Genomic DNA, 24,806 nt, shown 5'->3' on the forward strand with positions numbered 1-24,806 from the left:
TTTGTTAAGCCATATTCTAACATGAAAACAGTTAATTTTTACTGTGGTACGCAAACAAAATTTGCTAGGTATATTTGATTTTGTAATAAAACGTTTTTACTATGAAAAGTGTAAAAATTACGTTATATTATTATTTTTTAAAAATAACTATAGCATTTAAACTTATAATTTACATGAAGCAGCTACTATCACATTATAGTAATTTTAAATATAAAATTTTCTCCGTGTATACGCGAAGATGTGTGTACATTGTGCAAGCACGCGCGCGTGATCTAAACTAAACGTTATTGACCCACCCCGCTGTTATGTGTGTTCGTGTTTATATTTCGCATATCAACTACTTCGCATCCTCGTTACTACCCCCAAAGTTCGACGTACGATCGTTCCCATTATTATCTCCGTCATAATCACAGCCGCCGGGTATCATTGGCGCAATTATTTGCAGCTCGAATCTAAATCGGGGCGAGTTAGGTAACTTACTTTGGGCAATCGAAGACATAGGCCGGTATTCATAGTTCAGTTCTTATATTCAAGATCGTCTTAAGTTCAGCCTTGAGGTGTCACGAACTAATCAGAAGGCCGCATTAGCGTCTTAAGACATTACTTAAGACGGCCTTGAAATAAGACTATAAATACCGGGCATAGAATATGGACTGTCATCCATATCTAAATATTGTATCAAATGTGGTCAACAAAAACAAGAGAGAAAGAGCATGAAGACAGCCAGTTTCCTTTTCTAAGATATTGTGATTGGTTGAATAGAAAGAGACAGAGATCGTCTTTGCGTCCTATTTCTCTCATTTTTATCGATCAATTTTTCATACGGTTGGCGCAGTCCATCCTCTATGTCTTTAGACGCAATATACGATCTCAAAGTAACGCTGTATAATTCACGTTACTCGTAAGTCTACGAGGCTCTCGTCGACTTGAGACGGATCGCTGGATAAGCCGGCGGTTTTGCGTGTTAACGAACTCGAAATGAGAAAACTTTGCAAGAGTTTGTCGGTCACGTGGCGACGATGTATCTCCGGCTACATCTCTGAAAAGAAGTTCTTCTTTGATGATAATTATTTAATAATTTCACTTTAATCGCGTCTCTATTATTTTTATCACACAGCGGAGAATTATTCCTCCCAATGAAATTGATTTCTGAATCGTTTGAGTGGAGAACTGCAAACTGTGTTCTCAAGCGAAGTTCAAACTAGCATCAATTTATTCAAACTAACTCGTCGTTATCATGGAAACAAAATATTATTCAGCAAAAGCGAGGATATTCAATTAAAATTGTTCCTTTTGAGGACGTGTTCTCTTACGGTTCGAAAATTGCTTCTGATCCGATTACTTCCAATCATAGGAAAGGCCATTCGAAAGCAAAGGTTTCATTTCTTACGCGCGGAAATTCATTCATGCGACCGTACAAACGTGTAAGAAAACGTCCGCAGGAAATTACAGGCAATTAGATATCAAGGATCTCTAAAATAAGAACATTGAACATAGATTATAAAAGGGGGCTTTGATAAGTTCCATTTGATTTGATTAATTTTCGCTTTCCGAAATTCAGCCATTTAATTTCGTTTCTATACCCTCTCTCGAAATAAATGGGCATGACCCAATTTCAATTCCTAACAACAACAACCGTGAGAGGGGAGGATTTTAAAGAGCGGGTTGATCTAATTAACGCATTGGTGTTAATTTACAATCCCTAAAACCGGAGAGATTTGTATACGAGGGTATGATGTGTTTATTGATTATCTCTTGTGGAATGCTTGATGTCCGACGATTTCCACCCTCCGATCGAGAGGGACACGTGACGAGGAACGTTGTTACGCGAGGTGTGCAACGTGTCCATTGCAGGGAACGGATACAATCCACCGCATTAATTCGATGGATGCAGGCGCATTTGAATGTGTGCGAATCGGGTGGATGTAATCTATACAGTGCGATTGAATACTGCGTCTACTATCTGACTTTGCCCTCCATTAACATTCGCTTTTGTTTTCTCTTTCTTCTTCCCGTCAGAGCTTGGAATAATCAATTTTTTCTTTTGCCTGAAGAAACATATAAAGAACGTTTGTTGTGATAAAAATGTCGCCCAATATGCAGTTATTTCTCGTCATTATGACAAGTGATGATGAGTTAAGGGCTTATCCGGACAAACTTGCATAGCAGCATACGCTCTAAATTCTCTGGAGGGAAATCTCACTCTAAAGAGTGAAAATTGAACTAGTCTTGAAGAAGATTTAGGGTTCAATTGTGTTGTTCTCAATTTGAGGCTCAATATTTAATATTTAAGAGTGACATTTCACTCTTCAGAGAGAAGATTACAGAAAAAAACTTAATCAGTAAGACATAAGCTGTAAACAAATCAACATTTTTGATTTGCCACAACTTACGTTATTGCTTACGTCTCTATTGTTTTGATTGGTCGATTTGCTAATTACTGCAGCTTAAATTTTATCTTAAAGTTTTTTGTGTTTACAGTCTTAATACATGCAAGGAAAAATTAACCAACCATGCCATGCAGTATGAAGAACATAAACGGCATCCTTATATCAGACACTTAACCTGAGAAGTCAGTTTTTTTAACGTAAACCAGGAATGATTTTTAAATCCCAATTAAAAGTAGCCATATAAATTACGTGTTGTTCTGCAATTTATTAATATTGATGATTATTATAGGTTTACTCAATATTACTTAATACTTTTTAAAACATGTAAGGTAAAATTGAAAAAATAGGTATAGATCATCGATCAATAAAAAAATTATTGAGCATCATTTCCCCGTTTTTGGAGTGTAAAGATCGTCCCATGTGACTATTCCTAGGTTAATCGCTTAATTTTGTGTATATACATTATGCAACCATTCAAGTTTGTCTTGATACTTGATAGGCCCTAAGGAATTGATATCACTCTCTAATTCGCAGACATTCGCAGACGTCGACTCCATTGGGATCGAACTGGTTTTTACCAACAGCGCTGTTCAGATTTGGCCGCGATAGTCGACGATTTAACGCAGTAACATGTGCGAACAGACAGTTCGAGTCGAACGTCGACGTAGGTCGCGCCGATAGCCGAACCCTGGTAACCATATTTGACGTAAAATCAATGGCCCCGTATCTGCGAAAACATTAATTCGGCGCGTGGGCGGACAGCTGGAAGGATATAAGGTATAAAGGTTGAAACAGTATTAATGTTGACATTACGCTGACGTTCTCGACGGGACCGTCCTTGCTTCCTCGCGCGGCATAAGTTCGCCCCGGCGAATTCATTAACCATGCCAGGCCATTTCGACGCGGACGCTTCGAGTTTCGGATGAAAGCGAGATTATGAAGAGCCTTCCGCGAAATTATCTCGACGGGAAAATCGATCCCGGTACGATTCCTCCCTCCTTTGAAACTCCATCTCTTCGGCTTTATCCGGAAGAGAATCATTTAACAATATTCACTGGAAAATCTGACGAAAGAAAAACAATTCCACTTCGGTGCTTTTTGTACCACCACTCGACGAGATATGAGTGCGATCTGTATATCGATATTTTTGTTAATCGAAACCTTCCGCGGTATTTTTCATCTTGTGTTATTTCGCCCGTTTCTTTGCGATCCTTTTAGTTTATTAAAAAACGCAATCATATAACAGTCTGTAAATAAACGTGCGACGCTAAGACCGCTCCTCGAATTATTATACCTGTATCCTGCAATAGCAGAGACAGCGCATATAATTCGAATTTCTTCTGAGAATTCGAGTATTTAGATTCGCATCGTCTTCCGTTTTTCTTTCAGTTCCCGAGTGAAATGATTAATCTTCTTCCCGAGTCGCGCCAATTTTTTTTCCAAAGAAAAATAAATTTAGAGTTCGTTGAAGGATTTGTCATTAAATTAGCTTCCTGAAACATTCCGTATTTGTTGGAGGCACATATTTTCATATTGTCGTACTCGACGTTGTACGATATTAGTATCGTCGAGAGCAATGAGTCTCGTTGTCTACCATTCGTAATTTCCTGGGAGATACGGCATCGTTGAAAGAATAATGTAAGTAGTAAAAAGTAGCATTTCTCATTTTCTCGAATCCTCCGCCTGAAAAGCGTAAATTAATGCTCGCGAGGTACGTTTGTTCTCATTTCCGACGATCGCTGATATCTGCGATGTATCTACGAGATTTTTCCAAGACACGAAACGACGATCGTTTATTGTGATTCCCACATAAATACTACTTTTGCGAAGTACTTGGCCCTTTCAGGAAAGCACGATCCTCTCGATATCGAAATCGTTAGTCCGTTGGCTAGAAGCCAAATTCAATATCGGGAATATGAAGACCCGAGAGAAAAGATACTTCATGATATACTTCTTTGCCACATTTATCATCTTCGCAACACAGTGAGCTTTTTATTATTCTCAAGATTGAATTAGGTTTCGAGAAACTTGAAACCAAAATTATAACGCGTAAAAGAAATTTTTTTTTGCGAGCGTTTAACGTCGAGGAAAAGATAGATTGACTAAAATAAAAGAAACTGCACGATGTACATATGCACGTACATGCGAAAGGATTGAATAAACAATGAGATATGAATATGTATCGTGGGATTTAGTTCTATCTGAAAATTTTATATTCCATGTACGAAGGGACGTGAGATGTGTGCGTGATAAATTTATGAACTTATTGATCCATAAAGTTATCAAGTTAATTGGAATTTGAAGCTGTACAGAAGTTGAACATAGAAATCGATTGAAATTAAAAACTATATAGAAAATAATAGAAATTTAATAATTTTGTAATTAATAAAGATAACTATTATATTATATACAATATAAAAAAAAATTATGATACATAATTAATTCTTTACATATCTCATTAATTGTACTAACAGATATATTTATTTATTAAAATATAATTGACGCCTTCTGCAGATCTACTTGTGTTAAGAATTGCGCGCCAAATAGAGCACGTAAAAGCACGAAATAAACTCACTGCAAGTGAACGAAGTGTGATACAACATGACGAACCGTTTACATTACCGTGATTTTTCTTCTTATTCTAGGTGCGGTGTGTACAAATAGACGTCGCAGGAATTACGTCGAATCACTCGATAATCGGGTCGAATTTCAAACTCACCCCGGCGCCCTCGTACGATCCCGCTACCGTCCCGAGCAAGGTGCACTCGTGCGCCGAACACGGGACCGCGACTGAACCGTCGCGTCGTACACGGACGGGATCCTGCGCGGCGGGCGGAGGACCACCGGTTTCCTTCGGCACCACTTGCGCTCTGCTTCGTGCTTGGGCACCACCACGAGTTTCAGGCTCCGACGAGCACGATGCGCAACCTCAGAAAATTTATACCACCCGCCAGATTCTCCACCCCCTTCCCGAGCTGCACGGGGGTGCTTCGGAAGCTCAGCCATCCTTGGACTCGTCGAGCGGATGAATTTTATGGTGGGAACTTCGCCCGCGCAAATTCGATCGGAAAAACCGTGTCGAAATTGGCACGTTCGACAACCCTTGTCGGATGCAGGTAAGTCTGTTTTCTGAGATAGTCGCGCGGAAGCACCGCACGACTTTGGCCCTCTTATTCAGTGAAACTTGTGGCTTTATAGTCAGACGCGCTGGCAAAATTGCGGTTTAATGTAGTGCGAATAGTACTAAGGATTCGCAAATTGAATTCAGAGATCGTCGTAACTTGCTAGTTAAATGCGCGTCGTAGAAAGTGAATGCAGACACTAGAAAAAAAATTTATGAAAGCTTAATATATATATATTTTTTAATACTAAATAAACTTTTACTTACAATAAACAAATATTTATCAATAAAAAAATTATGATTTTTGTATTGAATAAATATATGTTTACATTTAGTAAATATTTACTTAGAATTAAACAAATATTTATTAAAATTTAGTTTCTTTCAGCGTAGCAATAAATTACGTATTATTAGCATACGCTGGAAAAGAGTCTGGCTACATTAATTGGAATTACGGTTGAAAATGAAATCAGAATTTTTTGGTTGAATCCATTAAATTTCTAGTTGAGAGAAAACCAGATCAAAAATTCTCTGGTTCGTCCATTTTTAATCGGAAATTGTTCTCAATGTAATATTCAAAGTAATATTTATATTTAATAAAATTTGGCACGTCGCAATTTAACAGTTTTTCATTTACGCGCAATTTTAATTTAACGTCAATTAATTGTTCCACGTGATTAATTTACCGAGAAATCCTTTTTAGCAGCAAATTTTCCTACAATTCTATACATTCATATACATATACGTAAACAGTCACGTGAACAGGCGACTGTATGTTAAATGTTATGTCGTGCTTGGGTCAGTTAATTGGTCAGACCAAGCTAGTTAGTTTCATTACGTTATATCCATCTTCGTGAGTTTCACACAATAGACGGCTCTTCCAATATCGGGGTCACTAGGTTTGCTCACGTAGCTTAAATCCTCTTTATCCTAATGTTTATTATTATCACAATTAAGATAAGAAAGTAAAATTTGTAGTTTTTGAAAAAGATTCTGTGAAGTCGAAATGTTAATCGTTTACGTAAATTACGGAAATATACAATTACCTAAGTATTTTTTCTATCTCTTTGTTTTTTGCTCGTTTAGTCAGTCGTTTCTTTTAAATTTAATTATATATTGCTATGCCATATAACGAGCGTTTTATCATTATTGTTTATTTATTTATTAAGATACAAAAATTCCAATGTTGAAATCGATGTCAATAAAATTTTCCAATACAAATTAGGAATGACTTTAAAATAGCCACATAAATTGATAAAGCGATGCGTAAAAGCTGTAAGTAGCTCATTTAAGTAAATATTTAAAAAATTTATTTGTACAAAAATTATTTAAATATGTATACGTTATTATAGCGATATAGGTCACCGCTTGTTTTTTTTAGATAATATTTGTAAAACGAAAGCTACAAGTAAAACTTCAGAAACATAAATACCAACTAGGAAGTATCTACTATCTGATAATATAGCAGTTTTTATAATACTGTTTGCAATTTTGCAATAATGAACTTTTACGTAAAATAAGAAAAATAAGAATTTGACAAAATGGACCCCAAAACTGACACGGTAGGCAGTAATGTCACATATTTCTGTTCTTTTTCTTTCACAGAATTTTATTAATATAAAATACCTACAAGTAAACGTATATAAAATTTTCTAGAATCTTTTCATTTTAATGTAAAACATTTTATTAATTTATACGCATATTACCGGGTTGGCAAGTAATGCGTTATTTGTAACGTTGTTACCATTACATGTTACTTTTTTTGGTAACGCTTGAGTAACAACGTTATATTTTCTTCTGAATAACGTTCATATATAGTAACGCAACTATATTTTTGGAATAATGGTAACGATTTCACTAGTTTCTTTTATATCGTTACTTTATTTCTGTTTACATAAAAGTTTTAATTGTAATTAGAGCGTATATACATATTTATCAGTTTTTGAATTTTATTCCTCTACTAAAAAATAGAATTCTAACATCTTTTTTGTAGTTACCGCAAGATTCTGCATATACAATAATAGCGTTTTTTTATTGGCAGAACTAATGCGCATTCAGTGCACTTTAAAGTCGCTGTACAATCGACGTAAAGATGTATGGTTAATAAAAATATAGAAACGAGTTAAACCGTGAAATCCTCAATATATTCTATTATGCTATTTGATAAAATATACTTTAGGTATTATGTCATCTCTAAGGCATCTTATTTTTACATTTAGATTACAGTTGCGTACAACGACTTTAATGTACACTAAGAATAAATAAACACAAGTTTTATCAATGAAAAACGCTATAACATTTTATTAGTATCAAGAAAAAAAGTAACGACTCGTTACATTGTGAATGACGGTAACGGTAACGAGTTACTTTTTAGGAAAAAGAACGGTAACGATAACGAGTTATTTGTATGAGGTAACGTTGCCAACCCTGGCATATTATATGCATTTTATATGCATGCTGTTCTACAAGACGCAAACGCATGTAACACGCAATTTCTTTTTTTGAGGGTTTTCCCAGAAATACACAATTGCTTTCATCTCCAATAAGGCTATTTAACATTATAACGCAAGACTATAAAGATTAAGTTAGTTTATGGTGTCGGTGACACCTGCCTTGCAGATAAGTATGCCGGTTTATGCTGTAAGAAAGACTGGGGTCAAAAGTAACACGGGTAAGTTGTAACATTTACGTTAAAAAATGTTATAAATAAAATACACAAGCGTATAAGAAAGAGATAAAAGTTTGTAATTATTTATATTACAAATTTCTATCTTTTCCTTACGCTTGTATGTTTTGTCTCTAACGTTTTTTTATGTAAGTGTTACAACTTACCCGCGTTACTTTGATTCCAGTTTCCTCTACTCTTATTTTATATTTAAAGCCATATCATAAAAAAAATAAAAATATATACAAATTGAACTGATTTAGAAATATATAAAACGATGTAATGTTATCAATAATATAGCCACTATTATTTAAACTACACAATTTGCAAAAGAAAATGGTGCAAATTTTATTTTTACATTTATTCGTTTTTAACTAATTTTGTATAGAAACTGCAATCCAATATATTGAATTTTGTGAATTTGTATTTTTTTTAATTATCTAAACAGATCATGTTTTTAGTATTAATAAAGTACAACAATTAATTTCCAAGAAATAAGGGAAGCCTTTTAGGAGACTTAGTAGAGGAAAGTCGCCGATACTGACATAGGTCTCCTAAAGTGACACCTCCTTATTTTTCGGAAACTAACTATTGCACTTTATTAATACTAATAAAATCATGATCTGTTTAGCTAATTAAAGAAGTACAAACTCATAATTCGTAGGTTTGTGGCTTGTTTCTGTATCAAATCAGCTAAAAACAAATTCTATAAATGCGAAAATAAAATTTTTGCGATTTTCTTTTGCAAATTATGAGGTTTAAATAATAGTGACTATATTATTAATAATATTACGTCATTTTAAATACTTGTAGTTTCCGAAATAAGTTTTATTTATATTATTTTCTCTCTTAGTCTTTTCATAATACGATTTTTAATTTAAAATTGGGATGCAGCGTAAACCGACACACCTGTCCGTAAAACAGACCATGAGCTAACTTAATCTTTATAATGTTGCTTTATAGTGTCAAATAAGTCTATTAGAGCTGAAGGTAATCGTGCATATATGGAACAACTCTAGAAAAACTATCGCGTTACATATTTGCATCTTGCAGAACAGCATAAAGTAAATATGCATATAATTCAATAAAAATGTTTTATAACGAAGTAAAATAAATCTGAAAAATCTTATATACATTCACTTATAGGTACTTTATACAGATAATTCCTGTAAAAGAAAAAAAGAATAGGAATACGTAGCATTACTGCCTACTGTGTCAGTTTTGGAGCCCATTTTGTCAGACGCTCATTTTTGCATAACTTACGAAAAACTTAATTATTGTAAAATTGCAAACAGTATTATAAAAATTGTTTGTATTATCTGATAGAAGACACTTTTTACTTTGTATTTACGTTTTTGAAGTTGTATTTTTATCTTTTGTTTAAGATATATCTAAAAACAAAGTGGTATGTCGGTATCGGTGATCTTTCTCTATATTTAGTTATCGGCGACTTTCCGTTATCATTTTCTATTTTTATAACGCAAAAACAATTTTGGTTGCGATAAAATTCTAAAAAAAATTCACTTTGTTTGAAATCCGTTTTCAATTTAAAATCGAATTCTATGATGGTTAATTCTGGAAAATATCAGAAAAGAATTAAATAGACGAGAAATCAAATAGAATCGACGTAAAATTGGTGCGTTAGTTATTTCTCTTGCGGAGGATTACGTAAATCCGGCATTTCCACAGAAGAATAACTGGGGGCATCGTTAATAGGTCGCGGTAAAGTGGCAAAGAATTGCCGGCCGTGAGTACCGCGTGTGCCCTGATGAATCCGGCAGGGCTTCTAAAACACGTTCTACCAACTCTCCCGTGAGTATTTTGTTATCATGGCGAACGAACTAAATGACTGTTTAGTGCAAGGCTAGCCGGCGATGAGCGAAGTTGACGACAGTGGTGATCCTGTCCACGCGTTCTTCTCGGCCGAAGACAAGGCTGTCCTAAGAGCACGGACGTGTCGTGACGTAAGTGTATCGATGATCGATCGATCGAGAAAAACCAATGCGAGACTGTTTTTTTTCATATTTGCGACTGCAAATCTTACTTGATAAAGGCTATGTTCCAAAATTTACTGCCAATAAAAGTCTGCAGTGCACGTAACGTAAACTATTGATTTTCAGTACTGGCAGTAAATTTTGGAACAGCCTGAAAATTGTTCGACTTAATGCTTGTTTCCACCAATATAGATTAATTTGAATCTCGATTTAACTTACGCTTCATCTTTTTCTACTATAATTGATTTACAGCCTTTATTTGCTATTTGTTGTGTATTCATACGGTTTTAAAATATACATTGTTAACATTTCTATTGTAATTCTTATCCCCGTTTCTGCCAATGTAGAGTTTTCAAATTTCAGTCTTGATTCAATTATCTCTTCATTTTCCTTTAGTTCCAAGAATCAGAAAAAGATAAAAAGCAAGTTGAATCAAGATTAAAGTTAATCTACAATGACAAACGGGCATTAGAATTAAAAAAGGATGAAGAGACGTAGAATCGAGATTAAAGTTAATTTACGTTGGTGGAAATAAGCATAAGACGCACAGATTTATGACGTGTGATAAAGAAATATGTAAGCTTACTAATGACTCCATAGGACATACATTTAATACTCAGGCAGTATCTCGGAAGCCCAATCTTTATTTGAACGATAACCCCGACGATAAATTTCAGGCTTATCATTTCTTAACAATACCTCGAATGTCAGCAGGGCTTCGCGATAGTAAAATTTGCTTGAATTTGATTTAAACGAACAATAGATGCCGTCATTCGGCCGCATTTTCGAATTTCTAGCACGTTTATAAAGTGTAACGTTTACACTGGGTATTATTCGAATGGATCTGACGCGTGGCTCGTTGAAAACGCGTGCAAATTGCAATTTCACAGGACATCCGTCACCGTGACAACCGAGTGATATTTTTTTCTTTACGCGAAACTGTTTTAAATCTCGCATTCGCGACGACGAGAAATTAAATTACTATTCGTACAAATCATCGATATAGTATCTTCGAGATGCGTAATTTATTGATTTTTTGTCGTGTATTTCCAATTAAAAACGTAAAAAACCTATTGAAAATTAAAAGTTCTACTTTCTGTCGATCGGAATGCAAATCAGATAGAGAAAACTAATTATTTCTTCGCGGAAAAAACGATTTTACTGAAGTATCAAAAAATTTAACTGGATACAGATCTGAAAATAATTTGGTTAAACCATCAAAATTTTTAGGTAGGCCACTCAAACTGATTGCTAGAATGTCAAAGCTCAATCAGTTTGAGTGTCCTACCTAAAAATTTTGATGGTCTAATAAAATTATTTTCAGATCTGTATCCAGTTAAATTTTTTGATACCTCAGCAAAATCGTTCTCTCTGTGTTTCTAATTGAGTTTTAGCATGTACGCACTTGTGTGCGTACGATCAAGTGGCTCGTAATTTTCCATTCTTTAATTATCGTTCTTACATTCATAATCATGGCTTTATCAGATCTGTGCCTAATGCACAGGCTTAAAATCTTTATGACTATATTAATGTCGACAGTACGATCCCCTCGTACGATATGACGCATTTTTCAAATTACGTGATAATACCCTAAGCACCAGTCGTAATTTCCATCACTGATGTATTTAAGCTTTTATTTCTCGCTACTTAACAGAAAAATGTACAAAACAATATAATCAGTAATTTGTACTTAATTTAAATGAGATAACACAGAATAGGCGTATCTATGTTTAGCATCGTTCACTGCATATAATCATTACAGAGGAAGCACGATTTTGCTCAAGTATCTAAAAATTTAACTAGATACAAATCTGGAGACACTGGTAGTGTCTCAGCGCTAAGGTTAGGTCTGAAAATAATTTCGTTGGACTATCGAAATAATTATGCAGGAATTTCAAGAGTAATGCTGCAAGAACTCAACAGTCTAGCAACTAATTTGAGCATTCCACGTAATTATTTTGATAGAGCAACAAAATTATTTTTAGATCTATAGCTCTAAATTTACAGATATTTTAACAAAATTATTCTTTCCATATAGACAATTATATGTAACAATTTTAATGTCTCTATGAATCAGAATAAATTAAAAAAAAACATTTACTTTATCGAAATGTATTGTACTTTGAGGCACGCTGCACCAAACAGTTACAATGCGAATTAATTCTCGAATAATTAGAGACTTTTCGATTCGGTTGAACGCGTTATCATTCTTGCGATCTTTGTATACAAATTACCGAGATATCAAAAGTAAAAGAATATTCGAAATCTGACGTCGTTACGTCTGTTACAACACGTGGTGAAATAAATAAGACTAATTGCGATCGACACGTAAAGCATGACATATGAACTGCGACAAAGAGTACGAAGATCATAAGAAAATTAATTACATAAATCGTTCGAAGTCTAGAGGTATTCTACAAAATTGTAACATTGTACATTATTTTAAACCTTGATCTGTTCAAATTTATTATACAATCATATTTTTTAGTGTAATTAAAAAGCTCTAAAAAATAAAAAATAAAAATTTTCACTGAAAAAACTTACATTAATAGATAAAGAACAAATATTAAGAAAAAAAGTTTTTAAATAAAATATTAGCAAGAAAATAAATTACATTTTGGATCAAATAGATCCAAACAGATCAGCAGAGTTAATAAGTAATAATTAGAGAAGATTTTAGTACGTTGGAAATTTATTTAGTGTATATTTCAGGGTTCGGTAAAATAACTGATACGACTTATTTGAAATAAAAAATATAAAACAGGTTCCAAGAACTTATTTAAAATATTAAATAAGAAATTAGGTCACAAGAATTATTTAAAATATAAAATAAGAAATAGGGCCCGAAAATGCATTTATCTATTTTATATATACTATTTAATATATAAAATAACTTTTATTTAAAATATAAAAATAACTCGTTTTTTATTTCAAATAAGTTTTTGAAAGCTATTTTTTATTTTAAATAAAAAATAAATTTCGAAAACTCTCATTTAAAATATAAAATAAGAAATATGTATTTTAAATAAACGTTTCAAATAGTAAATATAAAATATTTTAATGATTTTGTTTATTTGAATATATAAATGTACATTTATAAATATAACATTTCAGTTTTTTTTATAGTTATAGCCTATAATTAATACTTAATAGTATTAACTCTCCGCGAATCAAATGGAAAATAAACATGGATATGTGGATATCTCATATCCCGCATCCTATACTTTATCATAAACATACTATAATTTAACTACTCACCGTTACTTTTACCGACGAATCGGTAACATAACTGATACAATTTATTTAAAATAAGAAATATAAAATAGTTTTCAGAAAATTATTTAAAATACAAAATCGACAAAAAACTGATACAACTTATTTAAAATAAAAAATATAAAATAAGTTCCAAAAACTTATTTAAAATATTAAATAAGAAATAGGTCAGAAGAAGTTATTTAAAATAATAAATACTAAATAACTTTTTAATTTTTTCTTTATATTTAAAATATATATATTTAAAATAAATTTATTTGAGATAAGACCGAGCCCTGGCAAACAATTAAGACTTATTTTGAAATTATAAATCATAATATGCGCCGGATAAAAGTGATTTACAGAATGATACTCGTGGAACAATTTTGAAAATCAGCTAGATTTTCCCTCCCCCTTTTGCAGTGTCTTGCGTATTTCATCGGTCGATCGGGACGGGAAGTGCGGGGGAGGGCGAAGGGTAAGTAGGATAAATTGAGAAGATTAATCGCAATCTCCACGTAGCTCGGGTTGCACCATTGTCCGACGAACGCTCGTTTGTGTACCTCGTCCTCCCTCTTGAACTTCTGAAACTGGGTTGCATAACGGTTTGAACGTGGCCTAGCTATACGTGTCACGCCAGCTAGTTAGCCTGGAATCCGCAGCCTCGGCAGTATCGAAATGCAGGCGTCTATCCACCGGTGCCGATCCACCGGGGAAAATGCAATCCTTAATCGGATTCGCGATGCTCGCACGCTACGGAGGAGCGAACGCCGGCCTGCACGTAACAACGTGGCCGAGAGTCGACGTGGATCGGTGCACTCGGGGCGTCGCGCTGAAGAATTCATCGTGTGAATGCCACTTGATTTCCTCCCTCATTCAATTTTCATTCGCTGCCGAGTCTCTAAACCCGCGTGAATCGCGGCCGTTTGCAGCTAACTTCGGAAAATGATCTACCCAATCTTGCTATTAAGCTCGTATCAGACGTATACTGCTTCGCGATTACAATTGACGGTTGCCCGGTTCTATTTCAGCCATGGACTCGTTGGATCGTGATTGGCTAAAATAAACAACTCTTAACGTCAACTTCTATCTGATACGGGTTTTATTAGTCGAATGGACACCAATCAATTTCTTCCTCTCTCTTCTTCTCTCTCTCTCTCTCTCTCTCTCTCTCTCTCCCCTCTCTTTCTTTACCACAAATCTGTCTCGCGAACTCGGAAAGAGAGAAAAACGCCTGATAATTAAATAGATACCGCGCCTTGCATCTCGTCAGATTCTCGTAACTTTCGCTACGTTAACTTTGCTTGCGAAGGCTGTTTGTTTACGGGACGTTGATATTGCTTCGCCGATTAATTTTCGTCAGTGGAATGTTATATAAATATTTCGCTAGCAAACTGCTCCGAGCGTCGGCGCATCCATTGCAGCATTCACATTTACGTCGTCGTCGTCGTCGTCGTCATTGTCGTCGTCGTCGTCGTCGTCCGTCGGGAGAAACGCTAAATTATAATAGATTAACGGGGTGGAGATCGACGACGTGTGTAGTTGCCGGCCTTAATGAGCGACACGATTAAAACTTCGCTGAGCACGATACAATTCTGCCATCCTCCCGTCAAACGTTATTCACCACTATCCCTTAACTATCCCGAAACGACGTTGATGCGTAATTAAGCCCTGCAGCTAAACGAAGTCTGTCGTCCTCATCGATCGTATCGTTGCCTCTCTTTTTAGCATTCCGGATATCCCCTCTTTCTTCTCTTTTTTTGAAACAGCAGTAATTATATTTCTGATTACAGAGCGTTTTTGATACAAAATAATCTTTATTAGCTATATGAAAAAATCAAAGTATATTAATTTTTATCATATTGTAAATGATTTACTTGTTGTTGCGAAGATTAATATTATTTTCTAACATAAGTTGAATTAAAATTAAAATAAAATTGGATAAGTGTTAAAAAAATTAACACTTATCCAATTTTATTTTAATTTTAGCAACTAAAATATGAAGCAAAAAATATCATTGACTTTTACAAGAAAGAATTCTAATTTCTTCTTTTGTGTTGGACTAATCTGTTTTATGTCCGACGATAAAATTACAAGTACTTTTATTTCATTAATTATGCGCATGTAATAAAAATGTTTATCAAAATGTTAGATAATTTTAATACGAATTAATGCGTCACTGATTTACGAAGTAATAAATTTTAGTTTATACTTGTATGATTTTGATATTCGTATTCGTACTATTTCCACATTTTACAAAAATGCACGATAAACGAGAGGAAATTGTGCAAACAAAGCTACCTACGATCGGATATCGGATTTCTTTTTATTATACGCACAAATACTTGCATACATTTATTATCAGTTTATTCGGTGAGGCGTGATCGGTTGGGAGGCATTCTCGATAAACGCGAGTAAAGAAATTCGTGCCGGTGCACAAAACCAGGCAACGGAAATTCGTGAATATCGCCTTGAACAGACCTATTATCGGTTGTCCGATTAAAATCGATCGTTCCAACATTCGCCAGCTTCCAGAGAGGCTATAAGCGAATTCGATCGTTCGATTTCCGCTCGGTGACGTTGGTGCGAATTAAAAAGCGCTTAAACTTACTTTAGTCGATGTCCACTCGTGGAACGATCGATTCCCGCTTAAATTGACGCCAATTTTTAGACGTCACTTATGAAACTTTTATTCCGCATTTAAATAGCGATCTTCGCGATTTTGACGTTCGATATAAATTGAACGCGCGAAAATGATTTACGTTAATTGTTCCGGATAAAGACAGCTGTCGTGTCGTTGACAGAGGATATGGTACAATTGTCAGGATCGTCGGTCGTTGCTGTCGACGGGGAAGAAGACACCGCGATGCAAAACCGCGACAACGTCCGCGCACGTGGTTGACAGTCACCGAGTGATATTCGACACGGACGAAATTAAAATTATCTCACGCGTCGATAATTATGCGGCAAACCAAGCGTGATTGACGTGATTTATCCCCGTTTAATATTTTATCGCATAACAGCGAAGAAATTAATTGCAGCCTCGTTGTAATTATTTGGCCAACAATGTAATACGCATAATTTTATTAAGCAACGATGGCACGAGTTCTGGTAATCAATAACGTTAATTCAATCGGGGTGTGTTTTAGTGACAGAAATATTTTTGTCTTTAAAAACACGCGCTATCATGTAATGGTAATCGTATTATGACGAAATGATCAAACATTGCGAATTCCCACACTGAGAGAAAGATATTTAGTATTTGTGATTGTAATTGCATGGTAAAATAATTATGGTTAAGAGCTCCATTTTTATAGTTATTACTATGATGTTAGTAATGATATAATACACAGTGAGTGCAAATAGTATTCGTACAGAGAAAATATTTTTTTAAAAAACTTTATTTTTAAAAAGTGAATATTATCCAGCGGGAAATAATCCATCGAATTCATGTCGAATCGATATAAATACGATGATTTCAACATTAATTTGACGTCGATTCGACGTTTAATTGACAATCATTTCTTGTTGGACAATTAATAATTTATTCATAAAGAATAAAATAGACTGTATGTTTCTTAAAATTATATATACCAAAAAGAGATGTGTACCTATTAATTATAGAAAATATATTATCTGAAAAATAAGCGAAAATTAAAAATTGTATTGTTTGAATGCTCAAAAAGTATTCGTACAGTCGAGAAATTTAACTTCTAAAATCAGGAATATATGCGAAGCTCGTTTGTTGTTAGAACAAAATGTATTCATTCTATAAAATTGCTAATTAATGTTTATTTTCTACAAACAAGACTTTTTTTATAACAAATTTCTTTGTACGAATAGTTTTTGCTCTCTCACTGTATGTATAATTTTCTCAAAATGGAAAAATGATAAATATTTCATATTGAAAATTATAAATTATAATTATAAATAATAATTTCAAACATTATACAGAAAAATATCGAGATGTAAATGGTAAATAAAATAATAAGCATTATGATTCAGTAAATGCAATCACAATTATAATATAACTATTTTCTTAAATTCACTTATTATTTATGTGGTAATAACGATTAAAAAAACTAAAGATTTTTAAACAGTGTGTATAAGTATTATTAATAACAAAATTGACTATATTTGAATAATTAAAACAACTGTCAATATACAGTTGTCCTAAAAAATGATTATAAATTATACTTAAATTGTGATAACTGTAGCCATTTTTTTCTTTTAGTGTACACAGTGCACTTTATCCGTTTTGAGGCGTCCTGAGAACGTCTTTAGGACGTCTTTAGAACATTTTTAATGTCTCTGGGGGAGGGATTCTGTATGGATTGCTTTAAATAAAATTGTGGTTATTATCGCGTTATCGCGCGCATTATCGTTAAGCTTGTTTGTTGGCAATTATATTCATGGAAAATCTGTATAATAGCGATTTCTCAATACCCAGATAGCACACGAAGTATAACAACGGATATCCGTTATTGATCCAGAATGTACATACAACATACTGGACATAATATAAATATACATGAATGTATATACATACAAAGGACATACTATAAACATCGATAGTACATCCATATATCGATGTAAATATACATCCATCGGCGGACATTGTATGTATGTCGTATGTACATACGTCCATGGATGTAAATATACATTCATCGGCGGACATTGTATGTATGTCGTACGTACATACGTCCATGTACATCCGTGAATGCGCTTTCCATGTATGTCCGCTGAACATACCTTCATGGATGAAAATATACATTCGTCGGCGGACATTGTATGTATGTCGTATGTACATACGTCCATGTACATCCGCGAATGCGCTTTCCATGTATGTCCGCTGAATGTACCATCACGGGTATGCCATGTATATTCACCGGCGGACAATGTATGTACATTGTATGTACATATTGAAATGTCCATAAATGTGTTTTTATTTAACAAATATCAACGTATGATTTTGTTCCCAACTAATCTCCTTAAGTATTAATAATATGCCAGTAAAGGTACAAAATTAAAAATAGTTACTGTAGAAGTATATAGGTACGTTGACAATGATTTGATTACATGGGTGTGATTAGCTCAGCGTTAGTATACTAGGCTACCATTTAGGGATCCAGGGTTCGAATCTCAACGGCGATGCGTTTTCCAAATTAATTTGTAATTAATAAAATGCATAAGATATATGTAGAATACAAATTGAAGACAAATTGAACCAGAAAATTAATAATCACCATTTAAAAATAAAAACAATTATTTTTTTGCTGTATTCCCATTGTATCTTCAAATTTACTCCATCAGAGGTTTATTTCATATTCATGAATATCCATTGGATATCCATGAAACTTAAATTAATATCCATTGTATCCCCATTGTATCTTCGAATTGATTCCAGTATAGATCCATTTTATGTCCATAGGATATACATACGTATATCCTATGTACATCGTATGGATATTCGTAATATTCTAGATACATGCATGGGAACATATCCATGGGACATACATAGGATGTGCGGATGTATATTCTATGGACATGAAATGACTCAATGATGGAGACAATTCAATGATACAGTGGATATACAATGGATACTAATTTAATACAAATGGAGTCCACTGAATATCCATCATCCTTTCATGTATATCCAATGTATATACAATATCTATTTTTGTGCTATCTGGGTAACGTCTTCATTAACGCTGTGTTTATCACTCACCATTCGTTATCTTGTTTGCTCGACGCAAACAATATCGCACTACACCGTAAAAAATTACGTTTGTATTCTTTAAAGGGGAAAAAGAAAGTGATCACGAATAACTACGATTTCAATGTTAATGCACGTCATTTCTATCGATATATTTCCGCGATTCTGAAGAAGGGATAAAAAGTTGCACTTTTTTTCCCCTTCGTGGGGAATTGTAAAACTGTAATCTCTATTTTTGTTATTGCGGTGACAACGTATTTTCCGAGAAGGTTACATAAAGTTAGAGGATACTAATTATATTTGCTTCAGAATTTTAATTAACCTCGTGCTGCTATTCAGTATTCGAGATGCGAGCAGACTTATTTCACATTAAATGTCTCTACGCACACATCAACGTCGCATTAATAACATTTTCTAAACTGTCGACTCGCGAAATTGATTGAGCGCTCCGAAAATTTTAAAAAATCCTGGATGTTCCTACTGTTTGCCATTAGCGGATCCAGAAATTTATTAAGGGAGGGCGAAATTTTTTTTCAAGATCAAATATAGAAAGATAGAATATTAAATTATTATTTGAGTTGTTACAATGAAAAAGCAATTATAAATTATACATTATTTAAATTTATAATTTACAAAACGTTTCAATTATAAAAAAGAATAATATAATGAAATCTATGTATTTTTATATCTAGGGGTGCTTTAGATTAAAAAATATTTCTGGAATATCAAAATTGTGATTAAGCATTTTAGTAGTATTAAAAATATACATTACACTGCTATAAATATTTTGAAGAAAGGAAACCATGGCCTTCCTTAGAGATTCTTTTTTAAAAATATTTATAGCAAAATGTTAAATATATTTTTGGTGAATCCTCCAGTGTTGTTTGCAAGTGTACACATTCGATTTATACGCGGTCGGGCTCATCGAGATTTGTGTATTCCTTAAGGAAAAGGCTAACAATAAATTGGCCGAAGCTCTCGGTGCCACGTGGAGTGAAGTAAATAAAGGTCGATCCATACGAATGTCTCTCACACGACTCACCACATTATCGCGTCGAACTCTTTAGATCGATATCGCTGATTAAACCGGGCCGAGTTTTCACGAGCTTCAGCGATCACGCGAGGATCCAGAAAGTGATTCTCGAACGGATGGAAAACGAACCGGCGAGAGTGTGCATCCGCGTGACGCGGCTTTTGTGTATCAGCAAAATAACAACGACCCAATCTCCGTTCCCGAGGCCATGATTTTTCCGCAACCTGATTTCTCTCGCAGCATCCCCCAAGCGCCTGTTTGTCCTCCGCCCCCGCCCAGCGTTTGTCTCCACGTGCTCCGATATATTTTCATTTTGTGAGGGAGTATCGACGTCGGAAATATAACGCCGACTTCAAAATGCAAGACCGTCGAGAGCGTGCGCGGGATGGTGACCATCACGCAGACAAACACGTGCTTTCGAAATTATTATTATTATCGTACTCGTTATATTAACCCATTGCTATACCAGCCAGGACGTCAATTTCAATCGACGAACGTCATTAATTTCAATTGAACGTTTGCACGAATATCGTTCTCGTGTGTAGCTGTTAAAGTAGACAAATAAAATCCCTCGCGTGTGACAGTTTAATCTGCCCGAGCCAGATCTTTCTTTCTTCTTATTAAGGATTCCTTCCAGTAAAAGACACAGATGACATAGTGTAACACAGTGAAGTAAGAGACACAGTAAGAGATACAGATGACACAGTATAACACAATAAAGTAAAAGAGACACGGTAAGAGACACACATGACACGGTGTAACACAGTAAATTATTTTATCTTTGTTTAACATTGGCTAATAACATGGATATAATAAATTAATGAAAAAGAAATTTATGATTAAAGAGCCATTGAGGGCGTGGTAATTAGTGCGTAAAAGATTTCTAATAAAGAATATCTATATTTGCTTCAAAGTTGCATTCGATGGAAAAATCGTACGCTTTATTTAAGCTATCTTCAACATTATACGACAGTTATATTACAGGTGTATGACAAAGCGTTATATGACAATTATTTCCACCACGGTTGCCGGGTCTCCAGATTTCGACTGGAGCCTCCAGTTTTCGGCACTAATCTCCAGTTCTCCAGTCGACGGGAAAAATCTCCAGTTTTTCACTAGCTAGTATTTTGTTCATTATTTTATGGATTTCATGACAAAATCATTACTTGTTATTGAAAAGAAACATTTAATTTGTATTGAATTAGATGAAATAATGAGATCGCTAAGAATGAAATTAGAAGTTAGGATAAAGGATAAATTTTTTGGAAGTACAGCAAATTCTGTACTTAAATGCATGCCAAATAAAGAAATATTTATTAATGAAGCTTTATCGGTATATAAAAGAGCAATGAATTATCTTGGAAAATGGTATGATTATGATGCAACAATTTACAAAGAAATGAGAGCTCTTGATTTAAAAAGTAATAACTTTGATTATGAAAATATTTTGAAAATTGCAGCGCATCTTAATTCAACTGTCAATGGAGATAAATTATATGAAGAAGTGTGTATTACAAAGAACTTGATACTTTCTGTTGATTCTAACAATACATTGGATGAAAAATGGAAAACAATATTTTTAAACAATGATTGCCACTTCTTTACTGAGTTATCGAAAATATTACAAAATGTCTTTGCAATACTAATGAACAATAGTTACGTAGAAAGAATTTTTTCAATAGTAAATAATCTATGGACTGACGAACGTAATCGTTTGCATGTCGAACCAATAAAAGCAGAAGTGTTCGTCAAAAAAAATTATGATTTAGATTGTAAAAAGTTTTACAATTTTTTGAAAAAACCTGAACAAAGAGAGTTACTGAAATGTGCAATGAAAATAAAAAAAAGTATTATTTCAATAGAAAGAAATAGTGAGGAAATAATATGTCATGTTTCATCGTTATCGTATAAAGTAGTATGGTTTTTTTTTTATTTAAACAATCTTATATAACGATTAACGCGCCGTATGGTGCAATATTAATTGTGATTATGTTCGCAATTTGTTATGTTACACGAATAATGTTATTTTTTTGTTAGCGAACTATATGTAACTCGCGCTGCAAATGTTCTAAAAATAATATTTAAAAAATAAAAAGTCTGATAGTGTTGACACGTTATGTTGGTCAACTACTTTGATGCCTCCTTTTTTTTTTAAACAATAGACCAACCTCCAGTCGAAACATGAAATCTCCAGCGCATGGACCTTCAGGCTCCAGCCGTGCAGTGCTCAGAACCTGGCAACTGTGATTTCCACATTAGTTATACGTTCTCAGTATCTATCAGATGAAGTATCTTCTTCAACTTCTTGTAATTCAGAAGTGTTTTCACTAAATCGGCCAATCACAGTAGAGGACGTAATAAGGTTATTGCCTTACATTCTCTCATTGTGTGATTGGCCGATTTGCTTATGTTTTTTCTATGAGTTTCTAGTTTTACATTGTGTCTTCTCTGTCTCTTACTAAAAATAAGTTTCGCTAAATAGTTCTTGCCGAGACGTCAATCGGACATAATTCGTAAAAATGAACCCAGAGTAATCGCGTTATTTTGTGCATTTGCGTCGAGATGACGCATGAAAAAAGATTCGATCGGCTGTGAGTAATCGCCGATACATCGATATCTTGTAGTGTGACAAACGTACCACGATCGACAATATCTCGGATTTGCGCGTTTCGCGGTTGCACGGGTGCGTCCATGATTAAATATCTGACTAGGTGACTTTTTCATGCAATTGCATAATGAGAATAAATAAATTTGAATATTTTTATGAGACGAGACTGCGAGGAGGTGTGTCCGCAAAAACCAGCCTATAACTTGCTACGCATGGCAGACAAGGCTCCTTTTTTTTTATCGTACGTCTGTTTCGTTTAAGAATCCGTTTCATCAGCCTGTCACATGATCAGTTCTATTTATTGGTTTTATCGTATTTATCATTTCGTTACGTTACGTGGTAATCAATAGGAAATTAATTACGAAGATTGGATAATATTAGATCGATGAGAAATATCTGTATCACCGGTTTTCCCCAATTTTAATTAATGCAGAAACTAAGGAAAACTTGCTTCCGTATTATGTACAAAAAAATTTGTTACCAAGTTTTGTATTTATTAAATTATTATAATAATGTATATTTATTTAAAAAATTCTGGAATGTTAGTTATAACTTATTAAATACATACAATAATAGGGCATGTAAGTCTAAAATACAAAATTTTTTTATGTTAAAAAACCGAGATATTACACACAATAAAAAATCATTATATTCTAATCAATTATAATACTACGATATATCGTAGTATAATTATAATCGATTATAGTATAATGATTTTATTGTATGTAATATCTCGGTTTTTTAACATAAAAAAATTTTGTATTTTAGACTCTTATATGCCCTATTATTGTATTTATTTCTTATTAATATCAAGAGTCCTTTATTATTATTAATTATTTTTGTCGCCATTTTGACATCAAAATGACAACAAATAATGTCAGCTTGCCTATTATAATTTTATGAACATAAATAATGATTTTATAAACACAAAACTTTGTAGCCAAGCTTTTGTGTTATTCTGAAATAAAGTTGGAGCGATAGAGAGAAGATTAGCATCGCCCTTGTGCAAGGCTAATAAAGCAATTATATCGTGAAGCATTCCACAAAAACTGTACTGTAAAATATTCACTCGATAATCAGTCTATCGATAAACGCAAGAAAGACAAAAAAAGAAGCAATTGAGAATTCATCGAGTATCTCCATCGAGTAGGAATGCATCCTTTCAAGAGAAATTCGCGCAGACTCGAAAGGAACTTTTTTTTTCTCCCACGTGTCGATCGATCGGCGGATTCCAGAAACGACGGCCTTCCTGCGTCCCGACGGAGAAGCCAGAGTTGTCGCAATTTTTATCGAAAGTCATCTGTGACGCAGATGATTTATTTGTCCGACGAAGTACGCGACGTTTCGCCAACACCACAATTCGCGGTTGGAGAGAAAAAAATTCATCCGCACGAAACGGGCGCGGCAGCACATCAACACCTATCATTGACGATAAAAAACTGCGTTGCGATTTTTCTCTTATAATCATTAATGTTAATTGATAGACAACATTACGCGCGGTGTGGAACGTCCGAATGATGCGACGATAGAACGCGGTATTTCGGTGGGAAGATTTTCGTTAGAACGAAAAGTACAAAGGGAGCATGAGAACTTGGCTTTCGCCCCTCAGAGTGTCCTTTTTTAAAAATATTAGCAAAATGTTACATATATATTTTAAATATTTTTTAACTGCTTAATCACAATTTTAGTATTCCAAAAATATATTTTAATTTGAGGACTCCTACATATAAAAAAACATAGATTCCATTAAATTATTCTTTTTTGCGTTAATGTAATTTTAAATAAAACGTGTTAATATAAATTATGTTAATATAATTTTAAATAAAATATAATTCGTAGGTTTATGGGTTATATATATTTAAATAATATATATAATTTAATATTCTATCTTATCATATTTATAGTCTTAAAAAATATTTCGCTTGCGACAAGTCAACGGCCTCTCCTTGACACATTTCTAGATCCGCCAATAACGAGAAGAGCATTTATTTGCCGCGAATCTCAGCGTAAGATGCCAGCTTAACGAC

At 33.9% G+C, this 24,806-nt stretch overlaps 2 protein-coding genes across 5 annotated transcripts in view; one reads left to right on the forward strand and one right to left on the reverse strand.

Annotated features, from left to right (window-relative positions):
• Positions 1-5,282, reverse strand: part of LOC108763657 (glutathione S-transferase) — an 11,508-nt gene extending 6,226 nt beyond the window's left edge. The window contains exon 1 of one of the 3 annotated variants that reach the window (XR_001940226.1): positions 5,110-5,164. The gene's annotated coding sequence lies outside the window, so the exon portion shown is untranslated. Of the gene's footprint in view, positions 1-5,109 lie in introns of all 3 variants that reach the window. The other 2 variants (XM_018511492.1, XM_018511490.1) reach the window with 2 other exon arrangements.
• A 122-nt stretch (positions 5,283-5,404) lies between these two features.
• The window catches only part of LOC108763646 (carcinine transporter), a 48,985-nt gene continuing 29,583 nt past the window's right edge, over positions 5,405-24,806 (forward strand). For both annotated transcript variants that reach the window (XM_018511456.1, XM_018511457.1), the window contains exon 1: positions 5,405-5,506. In XM_018511456.1, coding sequence (XP_018366958.1) covers positions 5,416-5,506 — 91 coding nt within the window. In that variant the 5' untranslated portion in view covers positions 5,405-5,415. The remainder of the gene's footprint in view (positions 5,507-24,806) is intronic.

The sequence above is a fragment of the Trachymyrmex cornetzi genome, unplaced genomic scaffold (genome assembly GCF_001594075.2).
Source record: "Trachymyrmex cornetzi isolate Tcor2-1 unplaced genomic scaffold, Tcor1.1 scaffold372, whole genome shotgun sequence".
NCBI classification, from domain to species: domain Eukaryota; kingdom Metazoa; phylum Arthropoda; class Insecta; order Hymenoptera; family Formicidae; genus Trachymyrmex; species Trachymyrmex cornetzi.